The 26,818-nt window shown below is 43.6% G+C and overlaps 1 protein-coding gene across 1 annotated transcript in view; it reads left to right on the forward strand.

Moving 5' to 3' along the window:
- Window positions 1–26,818, forward strand: part of KLHL4 (kelch like family member 4) — a 131,821-nt gene that overhangs the window by 34,820 nt on the left and 70,183 nt on the right. The window contains exon 4 of the mRNA XM_082264350.1: window positions 13,781–13,993. Within this exon, the coding sequence (XP_082120476.1) occupies window positions 13,781–13,993 (213 nt within the window). The remainder of the gene's footprint in view (window positions 1–13,780; window positions 13,994–26,818) is intronic.

The following is a 26,818-nucleotide window of genomic DNA, read 5'->3' on the forward strand; positions in this document are numbered from 1 at the left end:
TGCGTTTCCACCGCCAACAGTACCTCAACAGTATTGCTCCACCCTTTTGGTACAGTAATAATGTGCTTGGTACCCCAACAAAAGCGTACCAAAAAACGGGTACGCTTTAAGAATTAGGGTACCATTTACAACTTTTGACAATGGAAACAGCATAAATTGCGTACCGTACCGAACTGAACCGTACCCTACCGCTTAGTGGAAATGAGGCATTAGTTTCAGTGAAGGCGTCAGCATACCAAGACATTATGGACAATTTCATGCTCCCAACTTTGTAGGAATAGGTTGAGGATGGCCTCTTCCTGTTCCAACATGACTTTGCACCAGTGATAGGGCAGTGGAAGGGCACAGGTGCCAGACATTTGGGAGTTCTGGTGTCAGGTATGTAGGCAGGTGCAGTCTATTTTCTCCACTGCGGGTACAGCTCAACCACAGAGGCATTGCAGAGAGATAGTAAGTCAAGATGAACATGGTTCCTCTATGGTTTATTAAGTCACAGGGGACACCTATCTGATTAATGCTGGTGCCCCATGTGACTTTGGCACCCATCTTGGGTCAGGCAGAGTCTTTTTAAGAACCCAGCTCCCAGGCTTTGCATACATTCGGTGTGTAACTGGAGTAGGGACAGGTCACCCATCTGTCAGGGACAGTGCTTAGTATCAGGGAGAGGTTCCAGAGCAGTAGGGAAAGTGCAGGCACACGCCATCCTACAAAGAATACTCCCCACTTGGGTACGCACCAGCCAGGACATATTCCGCTCCTCAAGACAGATGCTGCTGGCACACCTTAGACCATCTGCTACTGAATCATCACTGATACATGCTGTGAGGGTTCCTGGTCAGATTAACTTTCTGACAAGCTAGTCGTGTATTGCCAAACTTCAATTACAATATATCCCTCTCTTTCTCTGCACCTGGACCTGGGGCAAGGGGGAGGGTGGGAGAGCACAAGGAAGGTAAGAAGGGAGTGCTTACTGCATCTCCTATAAGGCAAACCCATTACTTTCCCTTAGGTACAGGTCCACTTTAAATAATTTCCTAACATTAATACAGAAATGCGAATTCTGTAACCGTCACTCTAAATGGGAGCTCAACCGCAGTTATTATCCTTGAATGTGATTTACATCCAGTCACATTTCAGAGACGAGGGATAAATAATGTCGCGGCAATGTGCGATGACGTGTCCTACAAGCAGCGCGCGCGCCTCATTTATAATACATAACAATGGCATCTGTCGCGCCACCCATTACAAATCAACTAACTGCCTCCTTGGATACAGAATAATAATTCTAGACAGACGTGGGTATGATTCAGCGTTAATCTGACTTATAAAAAGTGATTGGCATGAGTAATATTTCTTTCTGTGCTAGGTATTGGAAAAATCTTCCACCCACATTTTGTTCTGGAAGGATTATGAGGAAGGCTCACCTTGGCTCCAAAATTCTTTAAATATACTGTTTCTGATATGCTTACTGCTTATCAGTGCAGCTCTGGGATTGTGCTACTCAGGGCTTTTTTTCAGCAGGAACGCGGGGGAACGCAGTTCCGGCACCTTCAGAACTGATTGTATGTAATTGCAAGGCATACTGAGGTTCGCTAGAGAGTCTATTGATGCTGGGGAATCTTTTGTTACCGAAGTGGATCTATTTTTGCGGAGGAAGGGGGTCTATGGTTACTGGGGAGGTTCTCTGTTGCTCGTGGGATATCTGTTGTAGCTGAGGGTGGGTCTTATGTTGCTGGAGGGTTAATTATTGCTGGTAGGGGTCTTTGTTTCTAACTGCTGGAGGGTCTACTGATGCTGGCTACTGGGGAATCTATTGTTGCTAGAGGGGATCTATTTTTGCAGGGGGTGTCTATTGTTTCTGGGGAGGTTGATTGTTGCTGGTGCGGGATCTATTGTTGCTGGGGGTGGGCCTTATGTCGCAAGGGGTTGCTGGGAGGGACATACTGTTGACATAGGGATCTAATGTTGTTGGGTGTGAGGGTCTATTGATGCTGGCTGTTGGGAGTCCATTGTTGCTAGGGTGGATCTATTGTTGCTGGGGTGTCCATTGTTGCTAGATCTATTATACTGCCTTTCTTGTTATCATTAACACATCCCATACAAAATACTTAGCACTACTAAATGATACTTGGTCCTGCATTCTCTAAAAGGTAAGGGGTGGAACAAAGGAATGGTGCTCGGAGATGGGTAGGGGGTGGAGTCAATGGATGACTGAGAAGGGAGGAGTTCCTGCACCTATTCACTGAGAAAAAAAGCCCTGGTGCTACTATTTCTGCTAACAATTATTAAATTCCTGTTCACTATTTAATCCTGCTTCAGTGTTACCTAGCCTTTTATTCTGCAACTACAAGCCCTGATAAAAGGAGGAACGGCAAGCCCCCCAAAAATGCGTTGGATACTCCTGTGACTCTCACTTTGGCAAACCAAAATCAACTGTGCCAATTAAAACTTAGCCGGCTCTCACAATTCGTGAATTCAACCTATGTTGGGTTCACCCGTTTTACAAAAAGCTTTCCTCACTACAAGCCTGAAAATTATTCTTTACACTCTAGCGCTCTACTAACACTCCAATGTCTGCCCTAATCGAAAATATAAAACAGGATTTCTCTATCGTTCATTGACGGATGCAGTCCTCTGATCCATATCAGTAGGGTTATACTTCCCCCTACAGGAGTAGGACACTAGGCAGAAAAAAAGTTCTGGCTACGCCTATGGGCAGTCCCGGAGGGTACACCCTCTCTCTTCCTGCATAAGATGTCAGTTTTAATCTGCCTAGTCAAGAGTAAGGACTAGGGATGATCGAACGGTTCGGGTCGACCATCGTTTCGACCCAAACATTGGCTGTTCGAGGTTCGGCCGAATTCCGAACTTTTTGCTGAAAAAGTTCGGAATTCGGCAACCAGAACCAACCAAAATGCAATGGTTCAGGAAATGGGCTTTAAAAGCCCGTGATTGTACCAGAACCATTAGTAAAAGCCAATTGAGGGGGCAGGAGGATGCTAGGAATGTGATTGGAGTGACTAGGGGGTCCAGAGTCCAATCAGTAGTGAATACGCCCCCCAGTATATAAGATAGCCCCCGCCAAATTCCTGGCATTGTAATACAGGGACATGGAAGAGAGTGGAAGCAGTTCTGTTACTTCTGCTCTCAAAGTGTCATTTAGCATTTATTTAGTGTGAGGAAAGGGATATCTAGTGTAGTTAGGGTACTATTTTCCACTTTAGTTAGATTCAAAAATCTAGTTTCTGTAGGGAAAGTGTTAAGTGCCAGGGTGACCGTAGTGTAGTGTAGGGTGAACTGACTCTGACTGCTATGGCAGGGTGACCAAACCCTTCCATGTCAGGGTGACCGCTATAGAGAAAAGATTGTTTCTCTTAGGTGACTTATAGAACAGCGATATGGCTTCTCCCCTGTCACCCTGCTTTTTGCTGCAGGAGTTTATAGGGCTTTTTTGAGGACATGTTTGGAGTCAGGCATGACATCTGAACTTCTGTATAGGGGTATATATACACACACTTGTATGTATATATACACCTACACACACATATAGGTGTGAAAGTAGCAGAACACTATGCTTGCGCTAATTAAATAATTAACAGGCATAGGGCTCTGCTCCTATAACACCTATGTATGTGTATGTGTATATATACATATAAGTGTGTGTGTATTTATATCCCTACACAGAAGTTCAGATGTTTTGCCTGCCTCCAAAGACTGCCTGCAATAACACACCTGGGCGTTTTGTTTTGGCGCAGGCGTTGTTTTGGGGTCTTTGGAGGCAGGCAAAACATCTGAACTTCTGTATAGGGGTATATATATACACACACTTATATGTATATATACACATACACATATATAGGTGTGAAAGTAGCAGAACACTATACTTGCGCTAATAAAATAATTAACACCAATATGTCTCCGCTCCCATCACACCTATATATGTGTATGTGTAAAATACATATAAGTGTGTGTATATATACTCCTATACAGAAGTTCACATGTTTTGCCTGCCTCCAAAGACCCACAAAAAATGCCCAAAAAAACGCCTGCGCCAAAAAAAACGCCCAGGTGTGTTATTGAAGGCGTTTTTTTTGGGCATTTTTTGTGGGTCTTTGTGACAAAATGGCATAAGAAAAAAAATGTAAAAATGCAATCTCTCCTGCACAAAACTAAAACAGCATTACAGTATTCACATTCAGCAGCGCTTAATCCAAATATTATATGTCCCAAATAAATAGTCCATAAAATATTATAAATTAATCTCAAGAGTGTCCATATATGAGTAAACGGTGATTATATTGTTGTCAAATAGAGAAAGACTCTTAACCACTTGCCGACCGCCGCACGAATATTTACGTCGGCGGTCAGCCCCTCACAGGCAAAGCGACGTAGGGCTACGTTCACAGACCCCCCCCCCCGACCCGATGTCCGCCGGGCACTCACGATCCTCTGTTACACCGGGAGAAAGGCAGGCGGCTAATGTAAACAAAGCCGCCTGTCATTCTCCCCTGTGTAAGAATGGTGATCATACGGTTCTACTATGTAGGACCTTTGATCTCTGTTCTTACACATCAAGCCAATGCCAATCACAGTTAGAAACACGCCCCTAGGGACACACTTAACCCCTCCCTCTCAAAAAAAGTTAACCCCTTCACTGCCAGTGTCATTTTACAGTAACAGTGCATATGTATAGCACTGATTACTGTAGTAATGTCACTGGTACCCCCAAAAGTGTCAAAAATGTCAGTCAAGGGTCCGATCTGTCCGCCGCAATGTCGCAGTCCCGCAAAAAAATCGCAGATCGCCGCCATTACGTGTTAAAAAAAAAAAAAACAACAAAAATGACAAAAATCTTTCCTGTAGTTAGTAAACCCAATAACTTTTGCGCAAACCAAGCAAAATACGCTTTTTGCCATTTTTTTTTACCAAACATATGGTAAAAAAAAAAAAAATTGGCCTAAAATGTTAAAAAATTTTGATTTTTACATTTTTTTGGGGGAATTTCATATAAAAAATGTGAAAAATATTGTTATTTTTGCAAAATTGAAGCTATTTTTTTGTTTATAGCGCATGATCAAAAAATCGCACAGGTGATCAAATACCACCAAAAGAAAGCTATTTTTGTGGGAAAAAAAGGACGTCAAATTCGTTTAGGTACAGTGTCACACGACCGCGCAATTGTCCGTTAAAGTCACGCAGTGCCGAATCGCAAAATAGGCCCTGGTCAGGAAGGGGATAAAATCTTCCGGGGCTTAAGTGGCTAAGCAACGGCCGATCACACCAGTGTTCCTTAAGCGAATCGTTAAAGAGCCATCACCACAACTTCAGTGCTCCCCATAGGAACGGACACTCACCAGATATCACTTCACTTTAAGCATGTATGCATTGGCTGCATAAGCCCTTTTCCTAACGATATCCAGCAAGTCCTAAGATCTTGAAACCAGGATACCACATATGCTCCCTAATCAAATCCAGGCCCAACTGCTTATCGGTACCGTGGTTCGGAGAAGTCTGAGGAGAACGGCGGTACCGATAAGCGGTTGGGCCTGGATTTGTTAAGGGAGCATATGTGGTATCCTGGTTTCAAGATCTTAGGACTTGCTGGATATCGTTAGGAAAAGGGCTTATGCAGCCAATGCATACATGCTTAAAGTGAAGTGATATCTGGTGAGTGTCCATTCCTATGGGGAGCACTGAAGGTGTGGTGATGGCTCTTTAACGATTCGCTTAAGGAACACTGGTGTGATCGGCCGTTGCTTGAGCCCCCGTTCACACTGGGGCGACCTGTCAGGCGACCTGGTCGCCTCACAGGTCGCCGTAGGTCGCCTGCCATACAGAAGCTATGGACCCGTTCTAATAGGAGCGACACAAGTCACTCCGACTTAGAAAAAGGGTCCGGAGCTTCTTTGGGGCGACCCGGAGCGACCTGCATAGACTTCAATGTTATGAAGTCCGTGCCGGCCGCTCCGAGGTCGCGGGGCGAGCAGCGTGATGCGACCTGTGAGGTTGCCCAGCAAAGTCGGGTCGCTGCAATGTGAACGGGGCCTTAGTCTTTCTCTATTTGACAACAATATAATCACCGTTTACTCATACTGTATATGGACACTCTTGAGATTAATTTATAATATTTTATGGAATATTTATTTGGGACATATAATATTTGGATTAAGTGCTGCTGAATGTGAATAATGCTGTTTTAGTTTTGTGCAGGAGAGATTGCATTTTTTAAATTTTTTTTATTAGTTAAAAAAACATGCCTACAGTGTATTTTAATAGGGTTTTTCTATTTCGCAGATTTTCACTTTTTTGCAGATGGGTCCGGAACGGAACCCCCGAGAGGGAGGGGGGTTTACTGTACTCTGTAGTTTTTTCTTTTAAATCCAACCCCTTTTTCCAATTTTTTGAAAAATGGTCAACTTGTCCTCTGCTGCACATGTAATCTATAATATATATATATATTCAACCCTCCCACACCATTCCTTAACAGTAGGGGCTTCAATTTCACACCATTTTTTTGGGGATTGCCCCCTTCACGGCATTAATAAAATTTGGAACTATTGAATTTCTGTAATGCTGTAAAGGTCTATCTGTTTTATGAAAAAGACATATCCAGGGGTCGTCCAGGATATCTTCACCTGTGATCTGGTTAATAAATTGTTGTATCTTTAACCAATACTCACGAGTCTTGGGGCATTCCCACCATATATGGATCATTGAGCCCTCTACCTGACACCCCCTCCAGCACATATTTGACTTCCCTGGTTGGCATTGGTGTGCTATAACCGGTGTAATATACCATCCCACAATCTCTAGCAGTGCAGTGGACGGCTCTCAGGACAGTTTTCTCCTCGTAATCTTCTATACCAGGGATCCTCAAACTGCGGCCCTCCAGATGTTGCAGAACTAGACATACCATGAAGCATTGTAAAACTCCGACATTCACAGACATGACTAGGCATGAAGGGAATTGTAGTTCCTGAACAACTGGAGGGCCATAGTTTGAAGACTCCTGCTCTATATGGTTCGACCCCTCACATGACTGGCTGGCAAATATCCAAGGGTATTCAGTGTACCGGAAAGACAGGGTAGGAAAAAGAGGGGGAGGGGTATGTCTCTACGTCAAGAATAATGTAAGGGTGACAGAGAGGAGTGACATTACGGAAGGGATGAGTATGGAGTTAGAATCCGTGTGGGTAGAACTCCATAGGGAATTAGAAAAGGGAAAAGTAATTGTGGGGGTTTGCTATAGGCCACCTAAACAAGGGGAGGAGGTAGAGCTGGAATTTTTAGCACTTTTGGGTAAAGTGGCAAAGCTAGGATCAGTCATCATATTGGGGGACTTCAATTATCCCGACATTGACTGGGGAGAGGGGACTACACACTCACATAAGGGCCGTCAATTCACGGAAACCTTACAGGATAATTACATGTCACAGTTGGTGGATTCCCCTACCAGAGAAAACACAATCCTGGATCTATTGATCACTAATGACCCAGACCTAATCTCTGAGGTAGGAGTCCAGGACAACCTGGGCTCTAGCGATCACAGGATGATCACATTTAGCGTAAATAACAATATAGCAAGGCAAGTGGGGAACATAAGAACCCTTAACTTCAGAAGGGCAAACTTTCCAAAATTGTACTCATTGATGGAAAGGGTAAACTGGGACCAAACCCTGGGATCACTGACCACAGAGGAAAAATGGGAATGCTTTAGGAACATATTAAGCAAAGGCATCTTGCAGTGCATTCCTATGGGAAATAAATTTAGAAGGGACAAAGCCAAACCTGGCTGGCTAAACCGGAGCGTTAAAAAACTTATTAGGGGAAAAAAATTGGCCTTCAGGAAATATAAATCAGAGGGCACAGTATTGGCTTTCGACCAATACAAGGAGGCAAATAGGAAGTGTAAACACAAAATCAAGATGGCTAAAATAGACTTTGAGAGACAAATAGCGGAGGATAGCAAAAAAAACCCAAAGAAATTCTTTAAGTATATCAACAGCAAAAAAACTAGGGCAGAGCATATTGCACACATAATTAACAATGATGGGAGGATGGTTACAGAGGACACTGAAAAAGCAACCGTGCTGAATGCTTTTTTCTCATCAGTCTTTACACAGGAATCGGAGGGGTACACTGACCATGACTGTATAGTTAGTAGTAATACACAGGACTTGCCACTATGGCTAACAGAGGGTGAAATCAGGGAAAGGCTGGATAAACTCAACACAAACAAATCACCAGGCCCGGATGGCGTACATCCGAGAGTACTCAAGGAACTCAGTAAGGTTATATCCAGACCACTGTTCCTGATCTTTGCGGACAGTATTAGGACAGGAGATGTACCAGGGGAGTGGAGGAAAGCTAACGTGATTCCGATATTCAAAAAGGGTCAGAGGCATATACCGGGAAATTATAGGCCTGTCAGTCTGACATCAGTAGTATGTAAACTTCTGGAGGGGATGATAAGGGACTATATCGTAGAGTTTGCTAAGGACAACAGCATCATCAGTAGTAACCAGCACGGGTTTACAAATGGGCGTTCTTGTCAAACCAATCTCTTAACATTCTACGAGGAGGTGAGCTGTGAGCTAGATAGGGGCAGACCAGTGGATGTGGTGTACCTAGATTTTGCTAAGGCGTTTGATACAGTTCCCCATAAGCGCTTAATTTATAAAATAAGGTCTGCAGGTATCGACAGCAGGGTTTGCTCTTGGATACGGAACTGGCTAAAAGGGCGTGTCCAAAGGGTGGTAATAAACAGCGCGTACTCAGACTGGTCTGAGGTAGTAAGCGGGGTCCCCCAAGGCTCAGTCCTAGGACCAACCTTGTTCAATTTATTCATAAACAGCATTGAGGACGGGATCAGTAGTTCAATATCAGTTTTTGCAGATGACACAAAATTAGGCAGAGCAATAACAGCACAGCATGAAGCAGATATCCTACAGAATGACCTGGACAAAATAACGGAGTGGGCAAAGACATGACAAATGAGGTTTAACGTGGAGAAGTGTAAGGTTTTGCACTTGGGGACTAGCAACATAAAAGCACAATACACTTTAGGAGGGGAACCCTTGGGAGAATCAGAAATGGAGAAGGATCTGGGAGTCTTGGTTGATGATAGACTAGGCAACAGCATGCAATGTCAAGCGGCAGCTGCCAAGGCTAGCAGAATATTAGCATGCATAAAGAAAGGGATGTATTCCAGAGATAAGACTATAATCCTTCCACTTTATAAAACTCTGGTCCGACCTCATCTGGAGTATTCGGTCCAGTTCTGGTCACCAGTCCTCAGAAGGGATGTGTTGGAGCTGGAGAGAGTCCAGAGAAGGGCAACTAAACTAATTAGGGGATTGGAGGACCTTAATTATGAAGAGCGTCTGCAATCGCTTGATTTATTCTCCCTGGAGAAGAGACGCCTGAGGGGGGACATGATAGCAATTTTTAAATATCTAAATGGGGATCTAGGCTTAGAAAAAAAGCTGTTCAGTCGAAGGGATTGCATGAGAACTCGGGGGCATACAATGCGATTAGAGGAGAAGCGTTTTAACCTCAGGCAACGTGGGGGGTTCTTTACTGTTAGGGCTACAAGATTGTGGAATTCTCTACCACATGAGGTGGTTTCTGCGGGTAGTATGGTGGCTTTCAAAAGACTCTTAAACGTACATCTCAAGGATCAGAACATTCAGGGCTATGTGAGATGATTACAGCCACACACATCTACACAGGTTGAACTGGATGGACTTTTGTCTTTATTCAACCTCACCAACTATGTAACTATGTAACTATACTATTTCCAATTTCTCTTTCCCATTTCTCTATAGAAGTAGTTTTCTTCATACCCACCATATCGGTTAGCATCTTATAAATCTGAGACAACCCATGTCTTGCCTTTGTTAGCGGGTTACAGAGCTTTTCCAAAAAGATTCAACTCTTTTTCCAATCTGATGGTTTGGGGAAAAGATCCTCCTAAGTGTTTTAATTGCATATAATTCCACTCTTTTAGTGTCAACTTTTCCTTGGTGTTGAGTTCATGAAGTGGCCTAATCTTTCCTTTGTGTAATATATCTTTTAATCGTAAATCTCCTAACCCACCTCCAAACTGTATCCCATACCCCGTTGAAAAAAAATGTGATGCCCACTAATGGTAATAACAGAGAGTTGTATTCCCGCCCAGCCTGCTTATAAAGCGCATCCCATGTTTTGTATACAACTCTCGTTATTTTGTGTATATCTTCATGTATTTCTCTATATGTTGGTAGAATCCAAATATTCTGTAGCTCCCTCCTAGGTAGGTGCTAGAGAATGACTATAATTTTGGCTCTGTCTGCCTATCAGAGGAGGAACAGCCAATTTCTTTATTGCTTTCTGCTTAACAGAGAGCAGGATCTGTGAGTTAGGTCTCCTCATAGTGCTCAGTGTGTGATTCATCTGGTCTAGGGAGTGTCCACACTGGTCCAATAGGGAGGCATATTGGACAGTGGAGGAAACCTGGCCAATAGGTACACAGGCTTTGATACAGCCTCAGTGATTGGCACAGACTGGTTGTCTTGGTGCATTCTGGGGTGTGATATGAAAGCCAGGAGCACATGTGCTCAGGGTCTTTGGTTGGTGAACAGAGTCCCGGAGGGAGGGTGATGGCTGTCTCCTGCTCTGCATTGGTGGCACGTGGTCACAGGCAGTCGGCCTGGTGAAACAGAAGGAAGTAGCTGAACCCAGAGGTCCAGGAGAGCTGAATAGAGGGGTTGAGACACTGGAGAAACTGGAAAAACAGTATCGTGAGTACAGGGGATCGTGTCTGAGGGCCTGACCTGTGAGGGGGCCATCAAACTGTATCGTGAGTACAGAGGATCGTGTCTGAGGGTCTGACCTGTGAGGGGGCCATAAACAGTATCGTGAGTACAGGGGATTGTGTCTGAGGGCCTGACCTGTGAGGGGGCCATAAACAGTATTGTAAATACAGAGGATCGTGTCTGAGGGCCTGACCTGTGAGGGGGCCATCAAACAGTATCGTGAGTACAGGGGATTGTGTCTGAGGGCCTGACCTGTGAGGGGGCCATAAACAGTATCGTGAGTACAGGGGATCGTGTCTGAGGGCCTGACCTGTGAGGGGGCCATCAAACTGTATCGTGAGTACAGAGGATCGTGTCTGAGGGTCTGACCTGTGAGGGGGCCATAAACAGTATCGTGAGTACAGGGGATTGTGTCTGAGGGCCTGACCTGTGAGGGGGCCATAAACAGTATTGTGAGTACAGAGGATCGTGTCTGAGGGCCTGACCTGTGAGGGGGCCATCAAACAGTATCGTGAGTACAGGGGATTGTGTCTGAGGGCCTGACCTGTGAGGGGGCCATAAACAGTATCGTGAGTACAGGGGATCGTGTCTGAGGGCCTGACCTGTGAGGGGGCCATCAAACAGTATTGTGAGTACAGAGGATCGTGTCTGAGGGTCTGACCTGTGAGGGGGCCATCAAACAGTATTGTGAGTACAGAGGATCGTGTCTGAGGGCCTGACCTGTGAGGGGGCCATCAAACAGTATCGTGAGTACAGGGGATTGTGTCTGAGGGCCTGACCTGTGAGGGGGCCATCAAACTGTATCGTGAGTACAGAGGATCGTGTCTGAGGGCCTGACCTGTGAGGGGGCCACCCCGGAGTAGAGTAGTCAGAGGACGGGTGTCAGCTGGTGGAATGAAAGGGGATGCTAGGCGAGTACCCTGAAGATAGTTGCTCAATCAAGTCTTTATTAATGAGACTTTACCTTAAATTCATCTAGTGGCAAGGTGAGTCTGCAGCCTGGCTGTACCTTCAGATAGGAGTCTTCATCAACTGTGAATAGTTAAATTTTGGAGTATCCCACTCTATCCTTTCTCCCATCCCTATTTAAAATAAAACAACAAAAAACAACTACAACCCCTAGACTGATCATTGACTGAGCCGAAAAGTAAAGTGTTAAGTTTGTGCATGCAGTTGCTAACGGTAACCCAGAGGGACCCAAAAAGGTGAAGAATTCAGCAGCTGTCCTCAAGGGGGCAGTGCTGCAATTCTTATCTATTTGTGTTTGACTTAACATGGTTTCCAATTTAACCCATCTTTTATCTGAATGTTTTTTCGTCCATTCTATCATCCATGATAACACTGCTGCTGTGTAATATTCACGTTGTCCCTGATAGATGTCAGCAGAGGTTCCAATGACATGACGAACAGCGGGGGGGGAGAGAGGACAACCCTGTCTGGTCCCATTACTCATCTCAAACCTGGCTGACAGACTACCATTTACCTTTACCAAAGCAGATGGATTTCTATATATAGCTCCTATCTAGCAATTTATCCTAGGTCCAACACCTAAGTTCTTAATTGTTTCAACCATAAACTCCCAGTCCACCCTGTCAAATGCTTTTTTGGTATCAACTGACAGCAGGAGGGAGGACCTCCTGGTTTTTAGACCTATGTACCAACAATTGCGTTCTAATCCCGTTATCCTTTCCTTCTCTTCCTGTAATGAATCCTGTCTGATCTGCATGTATCCATTCTGGAAATAAATCCTTCAATCGGGTTGCTCTATGGGTTGCGGGGAGGCGGCTGGTGCTCCATGGGTCGTGGGGAGTGGCAGACGGACCACACTATACCCCCCCCGTCCACACCAGCTCCAGCCTGCACACCATACCCCCCCCCCCCGGTCGCCGACTCACTCACCCTGGCTTCCTGCTCACTCTCCTCCGTGGGTCGGGCTTCCCCTGCGTCTCCTCCCTCCTCCTCCTCCTTGGCCAATTGCATGGCTTCTCCTTTCGGCCAATCGGGAAACGGGTCTCAGGACCTCCTTCCTGATTGACCAGGAGGAGATTCCATGTGACAATAGTGAATATTCATTCGCTATTGTCACACAACTGGGTGGGCTCAGGGCGCAGTGCTCTGCGCCCCGAGCCCACCTTTTTTGATACCTGTTAGAGCCTTTGGCTCTAATCATGTGCTTCAGAAAAAAAAAACCTCATTGGAATCCATGCGTCCATATAGTGCCCCATCATTGGTATTAGTGGGAGGAATAGTGCCCCGTCATTGGTGTCAGTGGGAGGAATAGTGTCCCATCATTGGTGTCAGTGGGAGGAATAGTGCCCCGTCATTGGTGTCAGTGGGAGGAATAGTGTCCCATCATTGGTGTCAGTGGGAGGAATAGTGTCCCATCATTGGTGTCAGTGGGAGGAATAGTGCCCCGTCATTGGTGTCAGTGGGAGGAATAGTGTCCCATCATTGGTGTCAGTGGGAGGAATAGCGCCCCGTCATTGGTGTCAGTGGGAGGAATAGTGCCCCATCATTGGTGTCAGTGGGAGGAATAGTGCCCCATCATTGGTGTCAGTGGGAGGAATAGTGCCCCATTGTTGCTGTCAGTGGGAGGAATAGTACCCCATCATTGGTGTCAGTGGGAGGAATAGTGCCCCATCATTGGTGTCAGTGGGAGGAATAGTGCCCCATCATTGGTGTCAGTGGGAGGAATAGTACCCCATCATTGGTGTCAGTGGGAGGAATAGTGCCCCATCATTGGTGTCAGTGGGAGGAATAGTACCCCATCATTGGTGTCAGTGGGAGGAATAGTGCCCCATCATTGGTGTCAGTGGGAGGAATAGTACCCCATCATTGGTGTCAGTGGGAGGAATAGTGCCCCATCATTGGTGTCAGTGGTAGGAATAATGCCCCATCATCGATGTACCTTTACCAGGGACACATCTACTTTGGTCACCTCCATTCCGCTCTCTCTTATTACTTTTTGTTTTTTCCTTTTGCAGGAAAATTTTATTGAAGTGATCCGCAATCAAGAATTTCTTCTCTTGCCGGCGAATGAAATTGCCAAGCTGTTATCCAGCGATGACATCAATGTCCCCGATGAGGAAACCATTTTCCAGGCGCTAATGCAATGGGTCAAATATGACATTGAATCACGGCAGAAGGATCTGGGGATGCTCCTGTCTTACATAAGGTTACCGCTGCTTCCGCCGCAGGTAAGCCCCTCCCCTTTGGATGGTGTGGCTTTAACCACTTGCTGTCCAGGACAGTTTTTTACATTTTTCACACCTTTGTTAAAAAAGGTATTTTTTGCTAGAATATTACTTAGTACCCTCCAAAATCATATATTTCCTGAAAGCAGAGGCCCTGGAGAATTAAATTGTGGCTGTTGCAATTTTTTTTTTTATGTTTTTTTATGCAAATTTTTAGGAAAAAATACACTAAATTAATTTTAGTGCACACAAACCCAAAAGAATACCCTTTTTTTTTGATAAAATAAAAAAGATTATTTTACAACAAGCAAATAGATAATAAACATATCAGGATTTAAAAATCGTGCATGCCCTTGAAATGGTGACAAACGACGGAACCTAAAACTGCCCTTAGGTCCAAACGTTAATTTTTTTCTTTATAGGTTATTCGTTTAGAGTAATTGCCTTAGAATTATTGCTCTCACTTCGATGTTCGTGGTTCACATATGTGGTGCAATCACGTTTCACATATGCGTCTTGGACCTACACATGTGTCTGCATTTGCGTGTATGCGTGGCGGACGGAGGGGGAGGGGAGGTAGGGGGCTTCTACATTTTTAACCACTTGCCGACCCGCCACCGCAGATATACGGCGGCAGGTTCCTGCAAATTGCTGTACCTGTACGGTGGTTCGCTGGAGCAATCCCGGGGGTGCGCTCGCGCGCCCATTCGCTAGTGGGGAAGCTGATACATGGGGCCAGCGGCCGCAATTGCTTGCACAATTGCCACCGGGCACCTGCGATTGCTCCCCGTGGAGAGAGAAGGGCGGTCTGCTGTTGTAAACACAGCAGACCGTTGTTCTCTCAGGAATCAACGCAGAGCTCCTCCTATTTAGGATCACAGGTCTCTGTGTTTATTCCATAAGCCCATCCCCCTCACAGTTAGAAAACACCCCCTAGGCCACTGATGGCGAACCTTGCACCCCAGATGTTTTGGAACTACATTTCCCATGATGCTCATGCACTCTGCATTTTAGTTGAGCATCATGGGAAATGTAGTTCCAAAACATCTGGGGTGCCAAGGTTCTCCATCACTGCCCTAGGCTCACATTTTACCCTTTGATCACCCCTGGGTTATCCCCTTCCCTGCCAGTGTCATTAGTACAGTGACAGTGCATATTTTTAGCACTGATTACTGCAGTAATGTCACTGGTCCCCCCAAAAGTGTCAAAAATGTCAGTTAGGGGTCCGATCTGTCCGCCCCAATGTTGCAGTCCCGCTAAAAATCGCAGATCGACGCCATTACTAGTAAAAAATAAATAAATAAATAAAAATGACATAAATCTTTCCCCTAGTTTGTAGACGCGTTAACTTTTGCGCAAACCAATCAAAATACAATTATTGGGATTTTTTTTTTTTACCAAAAATATGTAGCAGAATACAAATTGGCCTAAAATTATGAAAAAATGAGATTACATTTTTTTTTTTTTTTTTTATTGGGAATGTTATATAGCTAAAAGTGAAAAATATATATATATTTTTTTTTTTTCAGAATTGTCGTAATTTTTTGTTTATAGCGCAAAAAAATCGCACAGGTGATCAAATACCACCAAAAGAAAGCTCTGTTTGTGGGAAAAAAAGGACATCAATTTTATTTGTGTACGGTGTTGCACGACCGCGCAATTGTCCAGTAAAATAACACAGTGCCGAATCGCAAAAAATGGCCTGGTCATTAAAGGGGGAAATCCTTCCGGTCCAGAAGTGGTTAAAAAAATTATTTTTATTTATTTTTTATTTATTTATTTTTTACACTTTTTATTTATTGCTATCACAGTTAGCTTTGTGAAGGTAACAGAAACTCTTTATGGAGACTCCAGGGGTCTATTGTCTCCCCTGCCCTCCAAAACAACTAACCAAGCACAGATCATGATTGATTAGCTGCTTCCCTAGTTGTATCGGCCGGGAAATATAAGCTCCGAAACCGGAAATGAATAAATTGTCGCTCCTGGGATCATTTGTCACAGAGAAGATGGGGGAACCGATGTTCCTCCATCTTCTCTGTGGGAAGCTGTCTTGACGGCTGGAGGTGGAAGGGAGGGGGCGGCCCTTCCAGGCACCTTCGTAACTACAGGTGTGAAGAGAGATAGACTAAGCTGCTTATGAAATGGTGTAAAAGAGACAAAAGTAACAAAATAATCTACCAATTTTATTTTTTATTAAATATATTCTATATAATAATATAAATATATATATATATATATATATATATATAAATAAAATAAATTAAATATCCTGTAGATAGAGGCTGTTACAGAACCGCAACCCACACTGTACTTCTGGACTTCTGTCAGTGTACGGCTTCCTCCCAGTCGTTAACATAGATATCAGATTTTCCAGCCGCCCCATACAAAGCTAGCCGACAAATTAGCTTGTACTGGAACCTTTTTCTCTTTTATTGAACAGCTTCACACTCAATTTATACACACATGAGCACATCCCCCTCCTGATCAGATTACCACACACAGGTCAGGGGTTGCCTGATTACATTATCATATGCAGATGAAATTGTATACAGAAATAGAATTAACCTGAACTAATTATCTAGCCATCTGGACAGACACAATATGTGAGTTAATTAACAATTAACAACGGGACAGACAGACTTAACAGAATCCACATCACACCTCAATACACAAACGATAGGGAGAGCCTTGTCTCTGCAATTGAAGTACAATACACATTAGCATAAGTGTAAACACAGACCCCATTTGAAGCAATCCAAACCATTAAGTATCTGTCTTTCACTCCCAGTGATGGTGAGTACTGTCACAGAGGCCATCCTGTTTCATACAGTGCCTTGAAAGTATTCATACCCCTTGAAATTTTCCACATTTTCTCATGTTACAACCAAAAACGCAATTGTATTTTATTGGGATTTTATATGATAGATCGACACAAAGTGGCACATAATTGTGAAGTGGAAGGAAAATGATAAATTATACAAATAAATCTGTGAAAATTGTGATGTGCGTTTGTATTTACCCCCCTTTACTCTGATACCCCTAACTAAAATCTAGTGGAACCAATTGCCTTCAGAAGTCCCCTAATTAGTAAATAGAGTCCACCTGTGTGTAATATAATCTCAGTATAAATACAGCTGTTCTGTGAAGCCCTCAGAGGTTTGTTAGAGAACCTTAGTGAACAAACAGCATCATGAAGGCCAAGGAACACACCAGATAGGTCAGGGATAAAGTTGTGGAGAAAGTTAAAGCAGGGTTAGGTTACAAAATATATCCCAAGCTTTGAAAATCTCACGGAACACTGTTCAATCCATCATCGGAAAATGGAAAGAGTATGACACAACTGCAACCCTACCAAGACATGGCCGTCCACCTAAACTGACCGGCCGGGCAAGGAGAGCATTCATCAGAGAAGCAGCCAAGAGGCCCATGGGAACTCTGGAGGAGCTGCAGAGATCCACAGCTCAGGTGGGAGAACGCCATGTGTGGCGGAAAAAACGAACACTGCACATCACCCTGAACACACCATACCCACCGTGAAACATGGTGGTGCCAGTATCATGTTGTGGGGATGCTTTTCTTCAGCAGGGACAGGGAAGCTGGTCAGAGTTGATGGGAAGATGGATGGAGCCAAATACAGGGTAATCTTAGAAGAAAACCTGTTAGAGTCTGCAAAAGACTTGAGACCGGGACAGAGGTTCACCTTCCAGCAGGACAACGACCGGAAACATCCAGCCAGAAATGCTTTACATCAAAGCACATGCATGTGTTGGAATGGCCCAGTCACACTCCAGACCTAAATCACATTGAGAATCTGTGGCAAGACTTGAAAATTGCTGCTCACAGACGCTCTCCATCTAATCTGACAGAGCTTGAGATATTTTACAAAGAAGAATGGGCAGAAATGTCCTCTCTAGATGTGCAAAGCTGGTAGAGACATCCCCAAAAAGACTTGCAGCTGTAATTGCAGAGAAAGGCGGTTCTACAAAGTATTGACCCGGGGGGGGGGGGGGGGTGAATACAAATGCAGCCACACTTTTCACAGATTTATTTGTATCATTTATCATTTTCCTTCCACTTCACAATTATGGCCACTTTGTGTCGGTCTATGACATAAAATCCCAATAAAATACATTTACGTTTATGTTGAAACATGACAAAATGTGGGAAATTTTGAAGGGTTGTGAATACTTTTAAAGTCACTGTAATCAGCCAAATAATTGTTAAAAGAGAAGTATAGGGGTTTTTTTTCCCAGAATCCTAGTCCGATGCTGCATCTGTCCCCTGCCGGATCCAACACTAAGAACCCAGCGATCAAACACCGCTGATCACTCAGGTCTCAGTGCGCCCTGAGCAGAGAGCTGGTGACTGTCAGTCAGCAGCTCTCTGCTCTGCTTGCCCCCCCCCCCGTGGTCACTGAAGCGCCGGGCTGTGGTGGGGACGGGAGCGGTTGGATCAGGCTCTCAGCAGCTCGCTGAAAAGGCTGAGCCGGGTGCCAGTCCAGGCATGTGAGCGGATCCCCAATTTACTGTATTGTCACGATCTTGCCCAAGTTTGGGATGGCTCTGTGATGCCAGCCGACAGCGGGCTTTGGCCCTCTGTCTGCTGAAAAGGGGTCACTCCTGTGATCCAGGCTTTGGCTGTACTTCTCCTTTAACCTCATAGGCGGTAATCCCGAGCGTGACTCGGGGTTGGTTTTTCATATCAGGAGTGGTAACCCCGAGTCACGCTCGGGGTGGATAGGCAGAGAGCGCAGCGGTGTTCTCTTACCTTATCCTGGCGATCCAGCGATGATCTCTCATTGCTGAGATCGCCAGCAGAGAGTCCCGCCGCTCCTCCGTCCACCGTCGGTGTGATCACTTCCTAGTTCCGTTCCCTGCAGCAGCAATGCTGCATGGGAGCGGGACTAGGGAGGGGAATTCAAAAAAAAAAAAAAAAAACGTTGCACAAAACACAAAACACATTTTATATTATATATATATATATATGCACACACACATATACATATATATATATATATATATATATATATATATATATATATATATATATATATATATATATATATACAGTGGGTACGGAAAGTATTCAGACCCCCTTAAATTTTTCACTCTTTGTTATATTGCAGCCATTTGCTAAAATCATTTAGGTTCATTCTTCTTCCTCATGAATGTACACATAGCACCCCATACTGACAGAAAAACACAGAATTGTTGACATTGTTGCAGATTTATTAAAAAAGAAAAACTGAAATATCACATGGTCCTAAGTATTCAGACCCTTTGCTCAGTATTTAGTAGAAGCCCCCTTTTGATCTAATACAGCCAGGAGTCTTTTTGGGAAAGATGCAACAAGTCTTTCACACCTGGATTTGGGGATCCTCTGCCATTCCTCCTTGCAGATCCTCTCCAGTTCTGTCAGGTTGGATGGTAAACGTTGGTGGACAGCCATTTTTAGGTCTCTCCAGAGATGCTCAATTGGGTTTAAGTCAGGGCTCTGGCTAGGCCATTCAAGAACAGTCACGGAGTTGTTGTGAAGCCACTCCTTTGTTATTTTAGCTGTGTGCTTAGGGTCATTGTCTTGTTGGAAGGTAAACCTTCGGCCCAGTCTGAGGTCCAGAGCACTCTGGAGAAGGTTTTTGTCCAGGATATCCCTGTACTTGGCCGCATTCATCTTTCCCTCGATTGCAACCAGTCGTCCTGTCCCTGCAGCTGAAAAACACCCCCACAGCATGATGCTGCCACCACCATGCTTCACTGTTGGGACTGTATTGGACAGGTGATGAGCAGTGCCTGGTTTTCTCCACACATACCGCTTAGAATTAAGGCCAAAAAGTTCTATTTTGGTCTCATCAGACCAGAGAATCTTATTTCTCACCATCTTGGAGTCCTTCAGGTGTTTTTTAGCAAACTCCATGCGGGCTTTCATGTGTCTTACACTGAGGAGAGGCTTTCCGCCGGGCCACTCTGCCATAAAGCCCCGACTGGTGGAGGGCTGCAGTGATGGTTGACTTTCTACAACTTTCTCCCATCTCCTGACTGCATCTCTGGAGCTCAGCCACAGTGATCTTTGGGTTCTTCTTTACCTCTCTCACCAAGGCTCTTCTCCCCCGATAGCTCAGTTTGGCCGGACGGCCAGCTCTAGGAAGGGTTCTGGTCGTCCCAAACGTCTTCCATTTGAGGATTATGGAGGCCACTGTGCTCTTAGGAACCTTAAGTGCAGCAGAAATCTTTTTGTAACCTTGGCCAGATCTGTGCCTTGCCACAATTCTGTCTCTGAGCTCTTCAGGCAGTTCCTTTGACCTCATGATTCTCATTTGCTCTGACATGTATTGTGATCTGGAAGGTCTTATATAGACAGGTGTGTGGCTTTCCTAATCAAGTCCAATCAGTATAATCAAACACAGCTGGACTCAAATGAAGGTGTAGAACCATCTCAAGGATGATCAGAAGAAATGGAAAGCACCTGAGTTAAATATATGAGTGTCACAGCAAAGGGTCTGAATACTTAGGACCATGTGATATTTCAGTTTTTCTTTTTTAATAAATCTGCAACAATGTCAACAATTCTGTGTTTTTCTGTCAGTATGGGGTGCTATGTGTACATTCATGAGGAAGAAGAATGAACCCAAATGATTTTAGCAAATGGCTGCAATATAACAAAGAGTGAAAAATGTAAGGGGGTCTGAATACTTTCCGTACCCACTGTATATATGTATATATATATATATATAAAATTATATTATTGATTCAATTATAATTCATGCGTTATATATTACACATATATATATATATATGTGTGTGTATATATATATACATATATATATATATATATATATACACATACACACACATATATATATATATATATATATATATATATATATATATATATAATATATAATGCATGAATTATAATCTAATCAATAATATAATTTTATTATATATATTATATATTAAATAATAAAATTATATTATTGATTCGATTATAATTCATGCGTTTGTGTTTCAAATTTATCACTAGAGTCTTGTTTTGGTCAGGTTTAAGTCAGTAATTACTAAGAATTGTAGGCCTATAATACATAACGCCAAATTTCCATGAAAACAATTGTACCGCTTTTGGTATGTAATTCCTGACATAATCATACCGCCAGGGAGGTTAATCTCTTGTTGATACATTTTGTTAATTTTTCATTGAAATTTGTCAGATTCCACACATGTAATATTCATGAACGGAGTTATTTTTTTTTTTTTTTTAATATTCAAATATATTTTTAATGTTTTTAGCAATGATTATTTTATTATGAGATTTTGTACCTACGGACAGAGATGAACTAGGAATTTTCCAAAGTTTCTGTGAAAAATTGGGAAATTATGACAACTTGGCTTTGCTGATAAACAGAGTTTGTCCCGGTTCACACTTGAGCCAAGCCATGCTACCGCGTCATGTTTTTACTGTGTCAGACCCCGTTCACACTGGGGCAACGCTACTTGCCAGGGCGACCTCACAGGTCGCGGTGCGCAGCTCGCACCGCGACCTCGGAGCAGCCGGCACGGACTTCATATCCTTGAAGTCAATGCAGGTCGCTCCAGGTCGCCCCGGAGAAGCTTTTTCTAAGTTGGAGCGACTTGTGTCGCTCCTATTAGAACCGGTCCACAGCTACTCTATGGCAGGCGACCTACGGCGACCTGTCAGGCGACCAGGTCGCCTGACAGGTCGCCCCAGTGTGAACGGGGTCTTACACTATAAGGGCTCTCCTGCCTCTCCTCTTGTCTTTTTTCAGTGGGCACTCCAAATCATCCTATGGAGCTTTTTTTGCCTTGAAATGTTGGCCTCCTGAGGATCACCATCATTCCCATCCTACAGCAATACAAACCATCCTATAGGTCTTAACTTGCTTTTTTGGCTTAATCCATTGAACTCCTAAAGGACTAGAGATGGCCTTGCAGTTCGCCCAGCGGTCAGTTCGCGGCGAACTTTGCTCGTTCATGCGAACATATGTTCACTACCGCCATATTCTTTTACATTGGGAAGAACTTTGACCCATGACACATCCATCAGGTGGTACAGGACAGCCAATTGAGACATTTCAGCACATGGACATACCCCCTACCTTATAAATAGACCTGAGCTGGCTGCCATTTTACATTCTGCTTTTTGTCAGTGTAGGGAAAGGTTGCTGTGTGGAGCAGGGACAGACTGTCAGTGACACAAAACGCTAGCTAATAGGTCCACAAAAGTCCTTTTAAGGCCTGATATAGGTGTACTGTTGTTTGGTGTGCAGTATATAGGGGTGTAATACACTTATAATATACTTTCAAATATAGAAAGCATATTATAGTGGATTTGTATTGTGCAGCATAGTGTAGGGAGAGGTTGCTGTGGGGAGCAGGGAAAGACTGTATAGTGACACAAATCACTAGCTAATAGGTCCACAAAAGTCCTTTTATAGGTGTACTGTTGTTTGGTGTGCAGTGCACTATATAGGGGTGTAATACACTTATAATATACTTTCTAATATAGAAAGTATATTATAGTGTATTTGGGTACTGCAGAAATTTTGCCTCTTTCGCTGCGTTAACTCTGCTACACACAGTGACAAAAGTTACTAGCAATTTTTTTTTATAACTGGTGTGATAGACCAGTGCCCCCCCCCCCCCAAAACGACAGATTGAAGCGGGGTGTTATATAACAATATACTTTCATAATAGTGTATTTGGGTACTGCAGAAATTTTGCCTGTTTCCCTGCCTTAACGCTGCTACACACAGTGACAAAAGTTACGGGGAATTTTTTTTTATAACTGGTGTGATAGACCAGTGGCCCCCCCAAAATGACAGATTGAAACGGGGTGTTATATACCTTCTTCCACATATACTGCGCTTCTCTAGAGACTTTTGTCACAGGGTCATTTAATAAAAAATGACAGGCAGAGGAAGAGGCAGGCCCTTCCCCAGGGGTGGTAGGGGTAGGGCAGGAGCAGTAGGCCGGAGCCTAAGTGGGAAGTTGCAAAAGGTGCGTTTGATTACGTCAAAGGACGCACCAGACTTGGTTGAGTGGCTCACTCAGCCTTCCTCTTCTGCACCCTCCTCATCCTCTCTATCTGCACCCTCTTCACTCTCTGCTGTGTGCACCCCCAAAGACACCACCACCAACACCACCACCACCATATACCCTCCGCTTGAGTCACTGGAATTATTTTCCGATCCATCACAAGACATTTACGATGCACAGCCATTCTTGGCATCGGATCAGGAAGAGGAGGTAGCAACAGCCGCCACTCAGCAGTCTGAAGACTGTACCCAGATCAGCTCAAGGAGGTCGGTCCCCGCTGTTGCTGCCTACTCCAAGATCTCAAATGTTAGTGGTGGGGAAGGTGACGTGGATGATGATGTGTCTATGGACGTCACGTGCCAAGAATGGCTGTGCATCGTAAATGTCTTGTGATGGATCGGAAAATAATTCCTGTGACTCAAGCGGAGGGTATATGGTGGTGGTGTTGGTGGTGGTGTCTTTGCGGGTGCACACAGCAGAGAATGAACAAAGTTCTTTGCTGTCAGGTGAACGCCTGTTGGCTAATTTTTGGGGCCTGTACTGGCCGACACTTACTTCTTTATCCTGTGAATGCCTAATTTTTCAGACTGGAATTGAAAATCAATGGGTCTGTAAAGGTTCCGCTAAATTGTGTAACGGATGCGGACCCATTTTACAGATGTGTGAATGGACCCTATATGTATTTGACATGTATTTACCGGCTGCTGTCAATTCTGGCTGATTTAGAAAAAAAAAATGTTTTTGCTGAAAAAAAAAAAAAAAATTATGGCAACTTTTCCAATAGCAATACTTCTGGTATGTCAGTGTCCATGTTGTGGGACTATGTGTGCACAGCTAGTAAGTATTTTGTGGCTGCAAATATGACCTGGAGGTTTTTCATGTTCGCCTGCCATTAAAATGAATGGGACCCACCACGAACCTGTGGTTCGTGAACATTTGAGCGAGTTCGCACGAACCGTTCACAAACCGTCCCATCAGATGTTCATCCATCACTACTGAGGACCACCAACACTCCCATTCTAGACTAATAAAAATCATCCTATGGGTCCAAATTAGCTTTTTTTGGCTTGACCTGTAAGAATCCTGAGGACCACCATCACTCCCACCCTACAGCAATACAAACCATTTATGGGTCTTAATTTGCTTTTCAGGCTTGACCTGTCAAACCCTAAGGACCACCATCACCCCCATCATAGAGAAATACAAACCATCCTATGGGTCTCCATTTGCTTTTTTTGGCTTGAGCCATTGGACCTTAAGGACCACCATCACTCCTATGCTAGAGCAATACAAACTTTGCTATGGGTCTTAATTAGCTTTTTTGGCCTGACCCATTGGACCCCTGAGGACCACCATCACTCCTATTGTTCAGCAATACAAACCATCCTATGTGTCTTAATTTGCTTTTTTTTGGCTTGGCCCATCTGACCCCTAAAGACCACCATAACTCCCATATTAGAGCAATACAAACCATCTTATGGGTCTTAATTTGTCAGACCCTGAGGACCACCATCACTCCTATCCTAGAGCAATTAAAACCATCCTATGGGTCTTAATTTGCAATACAAACCATCCTATGGGTCTTCATTTACTTTATTTTTCTTAACTCGTCAGACTCCTGAGGACCACGGTCACTCCCATCCTAGAGAAATACAACCATCCTATGGGTTTAAATTGTCTTTTTTGGCTTGACCAATTGGACCTTGGGAACCACCATCACTCCGATCCTAGAGCAATACAAACCATGGTATGGGTCCTAATTAGCTTTTTTGGCCTGACCTATTGGACCCCCGAGGGCCACCATCACTCCTATCCTACAGCAATACAAACCATCCTACGGGTCCTAATTAGCTTTTTTGGCTTGCCTCATCAGACCCCTGAACCACCATCACTCCCATCTTAGAGAAATACAAAGCAGGTCAAATACAACCTCTAAACTGTCAAGTACGACTCTACTAAAGTCGATAGTAATTTGCTAACCTGCCTTGCATTTGATGTGCATTTTAAACGAGTCCATACATATCAGAGATCCCTTTGTGTTGATGTAACCTGGATTCTTGGAACTATCCATGCCTAAACGTCTTCATATATCCTTCACCTCTCCTACCAAGCAGCATTAGAGGGTCCAAAGCTATAAAAATATATAAAAGGTTACATTATTAATACATACCTGGTCAATCCTAATTGACAGACCTGGGCTATCAAGGAAGAGTACTGAGAGACATAAAGAGCCATCCATTGGTCCAATAACTCCCTGCTGAGATCCAAGCTCAGAAGATCACAGCGTATGATTCAGGCTGCCGGCATCCACTCTGAGCCAATATGTCCGTTCTGGGTGGACTTACCCCTTCAGGCATTTTTATTTTTCACACTTGCTTTCTTTTTTGTTTTTTATTGATTTGTTAGTTTTTTTCCATGTTATTGATTTTTTTGTGGACATCAAATCACCTTCTGTTACCAAGTGCTTCTAAATTTTTGATCAAAGGATTTGCTGGTTAGTGTACAAAATGTTAAAAGTCAGGACCGAAAATATCTTCCATGTTTAGTGACTGCGGTAAATAATAAAATAAGAAGAGAAGACACGCAGCGTCCCGCTGAGCTCAACATACTCAGCTTTTATCTATATTTAAAAAGATCAACATGTTCTGTACACTCTTTAACGCCAAGAGGATTACTGCCGTATACCAGCAGCCTCCGCTCTCCTTCTCTGTTCCCCCAGGGCGAAGGTTCTGAAGACAATGCAGCATCCTAAGAATTATTGGTGCTGAGATAATTTGGTTCATTGTGATAAAATTATTATATTTTATTAAAGAATATTTAATATATATTGCAATATTACATTTTGCATATTTATGAATGGTGTGCAATTAGATGCCTATAAGTCCCCAAAATAATAGTGGTGGGACCTTCCTATATCACCTCTTTGGGCACCTTAACCACTTGCTTACTTATACCCCCTTCCCGCCCAGGCCAATTTTTAGCTTTTAACGCTGTGGAATGTTGAATGACAATTGGGCGGTCATGCAACACTGTACCCATATGAAATTGTTGTAATTTTTGAGACAGATAGAGATTTCTTTTGGTGGTTTTTTTACCACCGGAGGATTTTGCTGTCTTACGTCAGGGCCACTTTTTGCGATTCGGCACTGTGCGACTTTAACTGACAATTGCGCGGTCATGCAACGCCGTACCCAAACTAAATTTACGTCCTTTTTTTCCCACAAACAGAGCTTTCTTTTGGTGGTATTTGGTCATCTCTGCGATTTTTATTTTTTGCGATAGTAATAAAAAAATGCGACAATTTTGAAAAAATAACAATATTTTTCTACTTTGACAGCTAAAAAATATCCAATATATTAAATTTTTGTCATATATTTAGGCCAAAATGTATTTAGCTACATGTCTTTGACAAAACAATTCTCAATGAGCGTATTTTTAACCGCTTTAAGACCAGAAGATTTTACCCCATTCCTGACCAGGCCATATTTTGCGATTCGGCACTGCGTGACTTTAACTGACAATTGCGCGGTCGTGCAATGCTGTACCCAAATGAAATTGATGTCCCTTTTTTCCCGTAAACAGAGTTTTCTTTTGGTGGTATTTGATCACCTGTGAGAGTTTTATTTTTTGCGGTATAAACAAAAAAAGAGCGACAATTCTGAAAAAATAATATTTTTCACATTTTTTTTGAAATTCTCAAAAAAAAAAAAATGTAAAAATCTACATTTTTTAACATTTTAGGCCAATTTGTTTTCTGCTACATATTTTTGGTAAAAAA

Source organism: Pelophylax lessonae (assembly GCF_965119305.1).
Source record: "Pelophylax lessonae genome assembly, chromosome: 7".
Taxonomy (NCBI): Eukaryota; Metazoa; Chordata; class Amphibia; order Anura; family Ranidae; genus Pelophylax; species Pelophylax lessonae.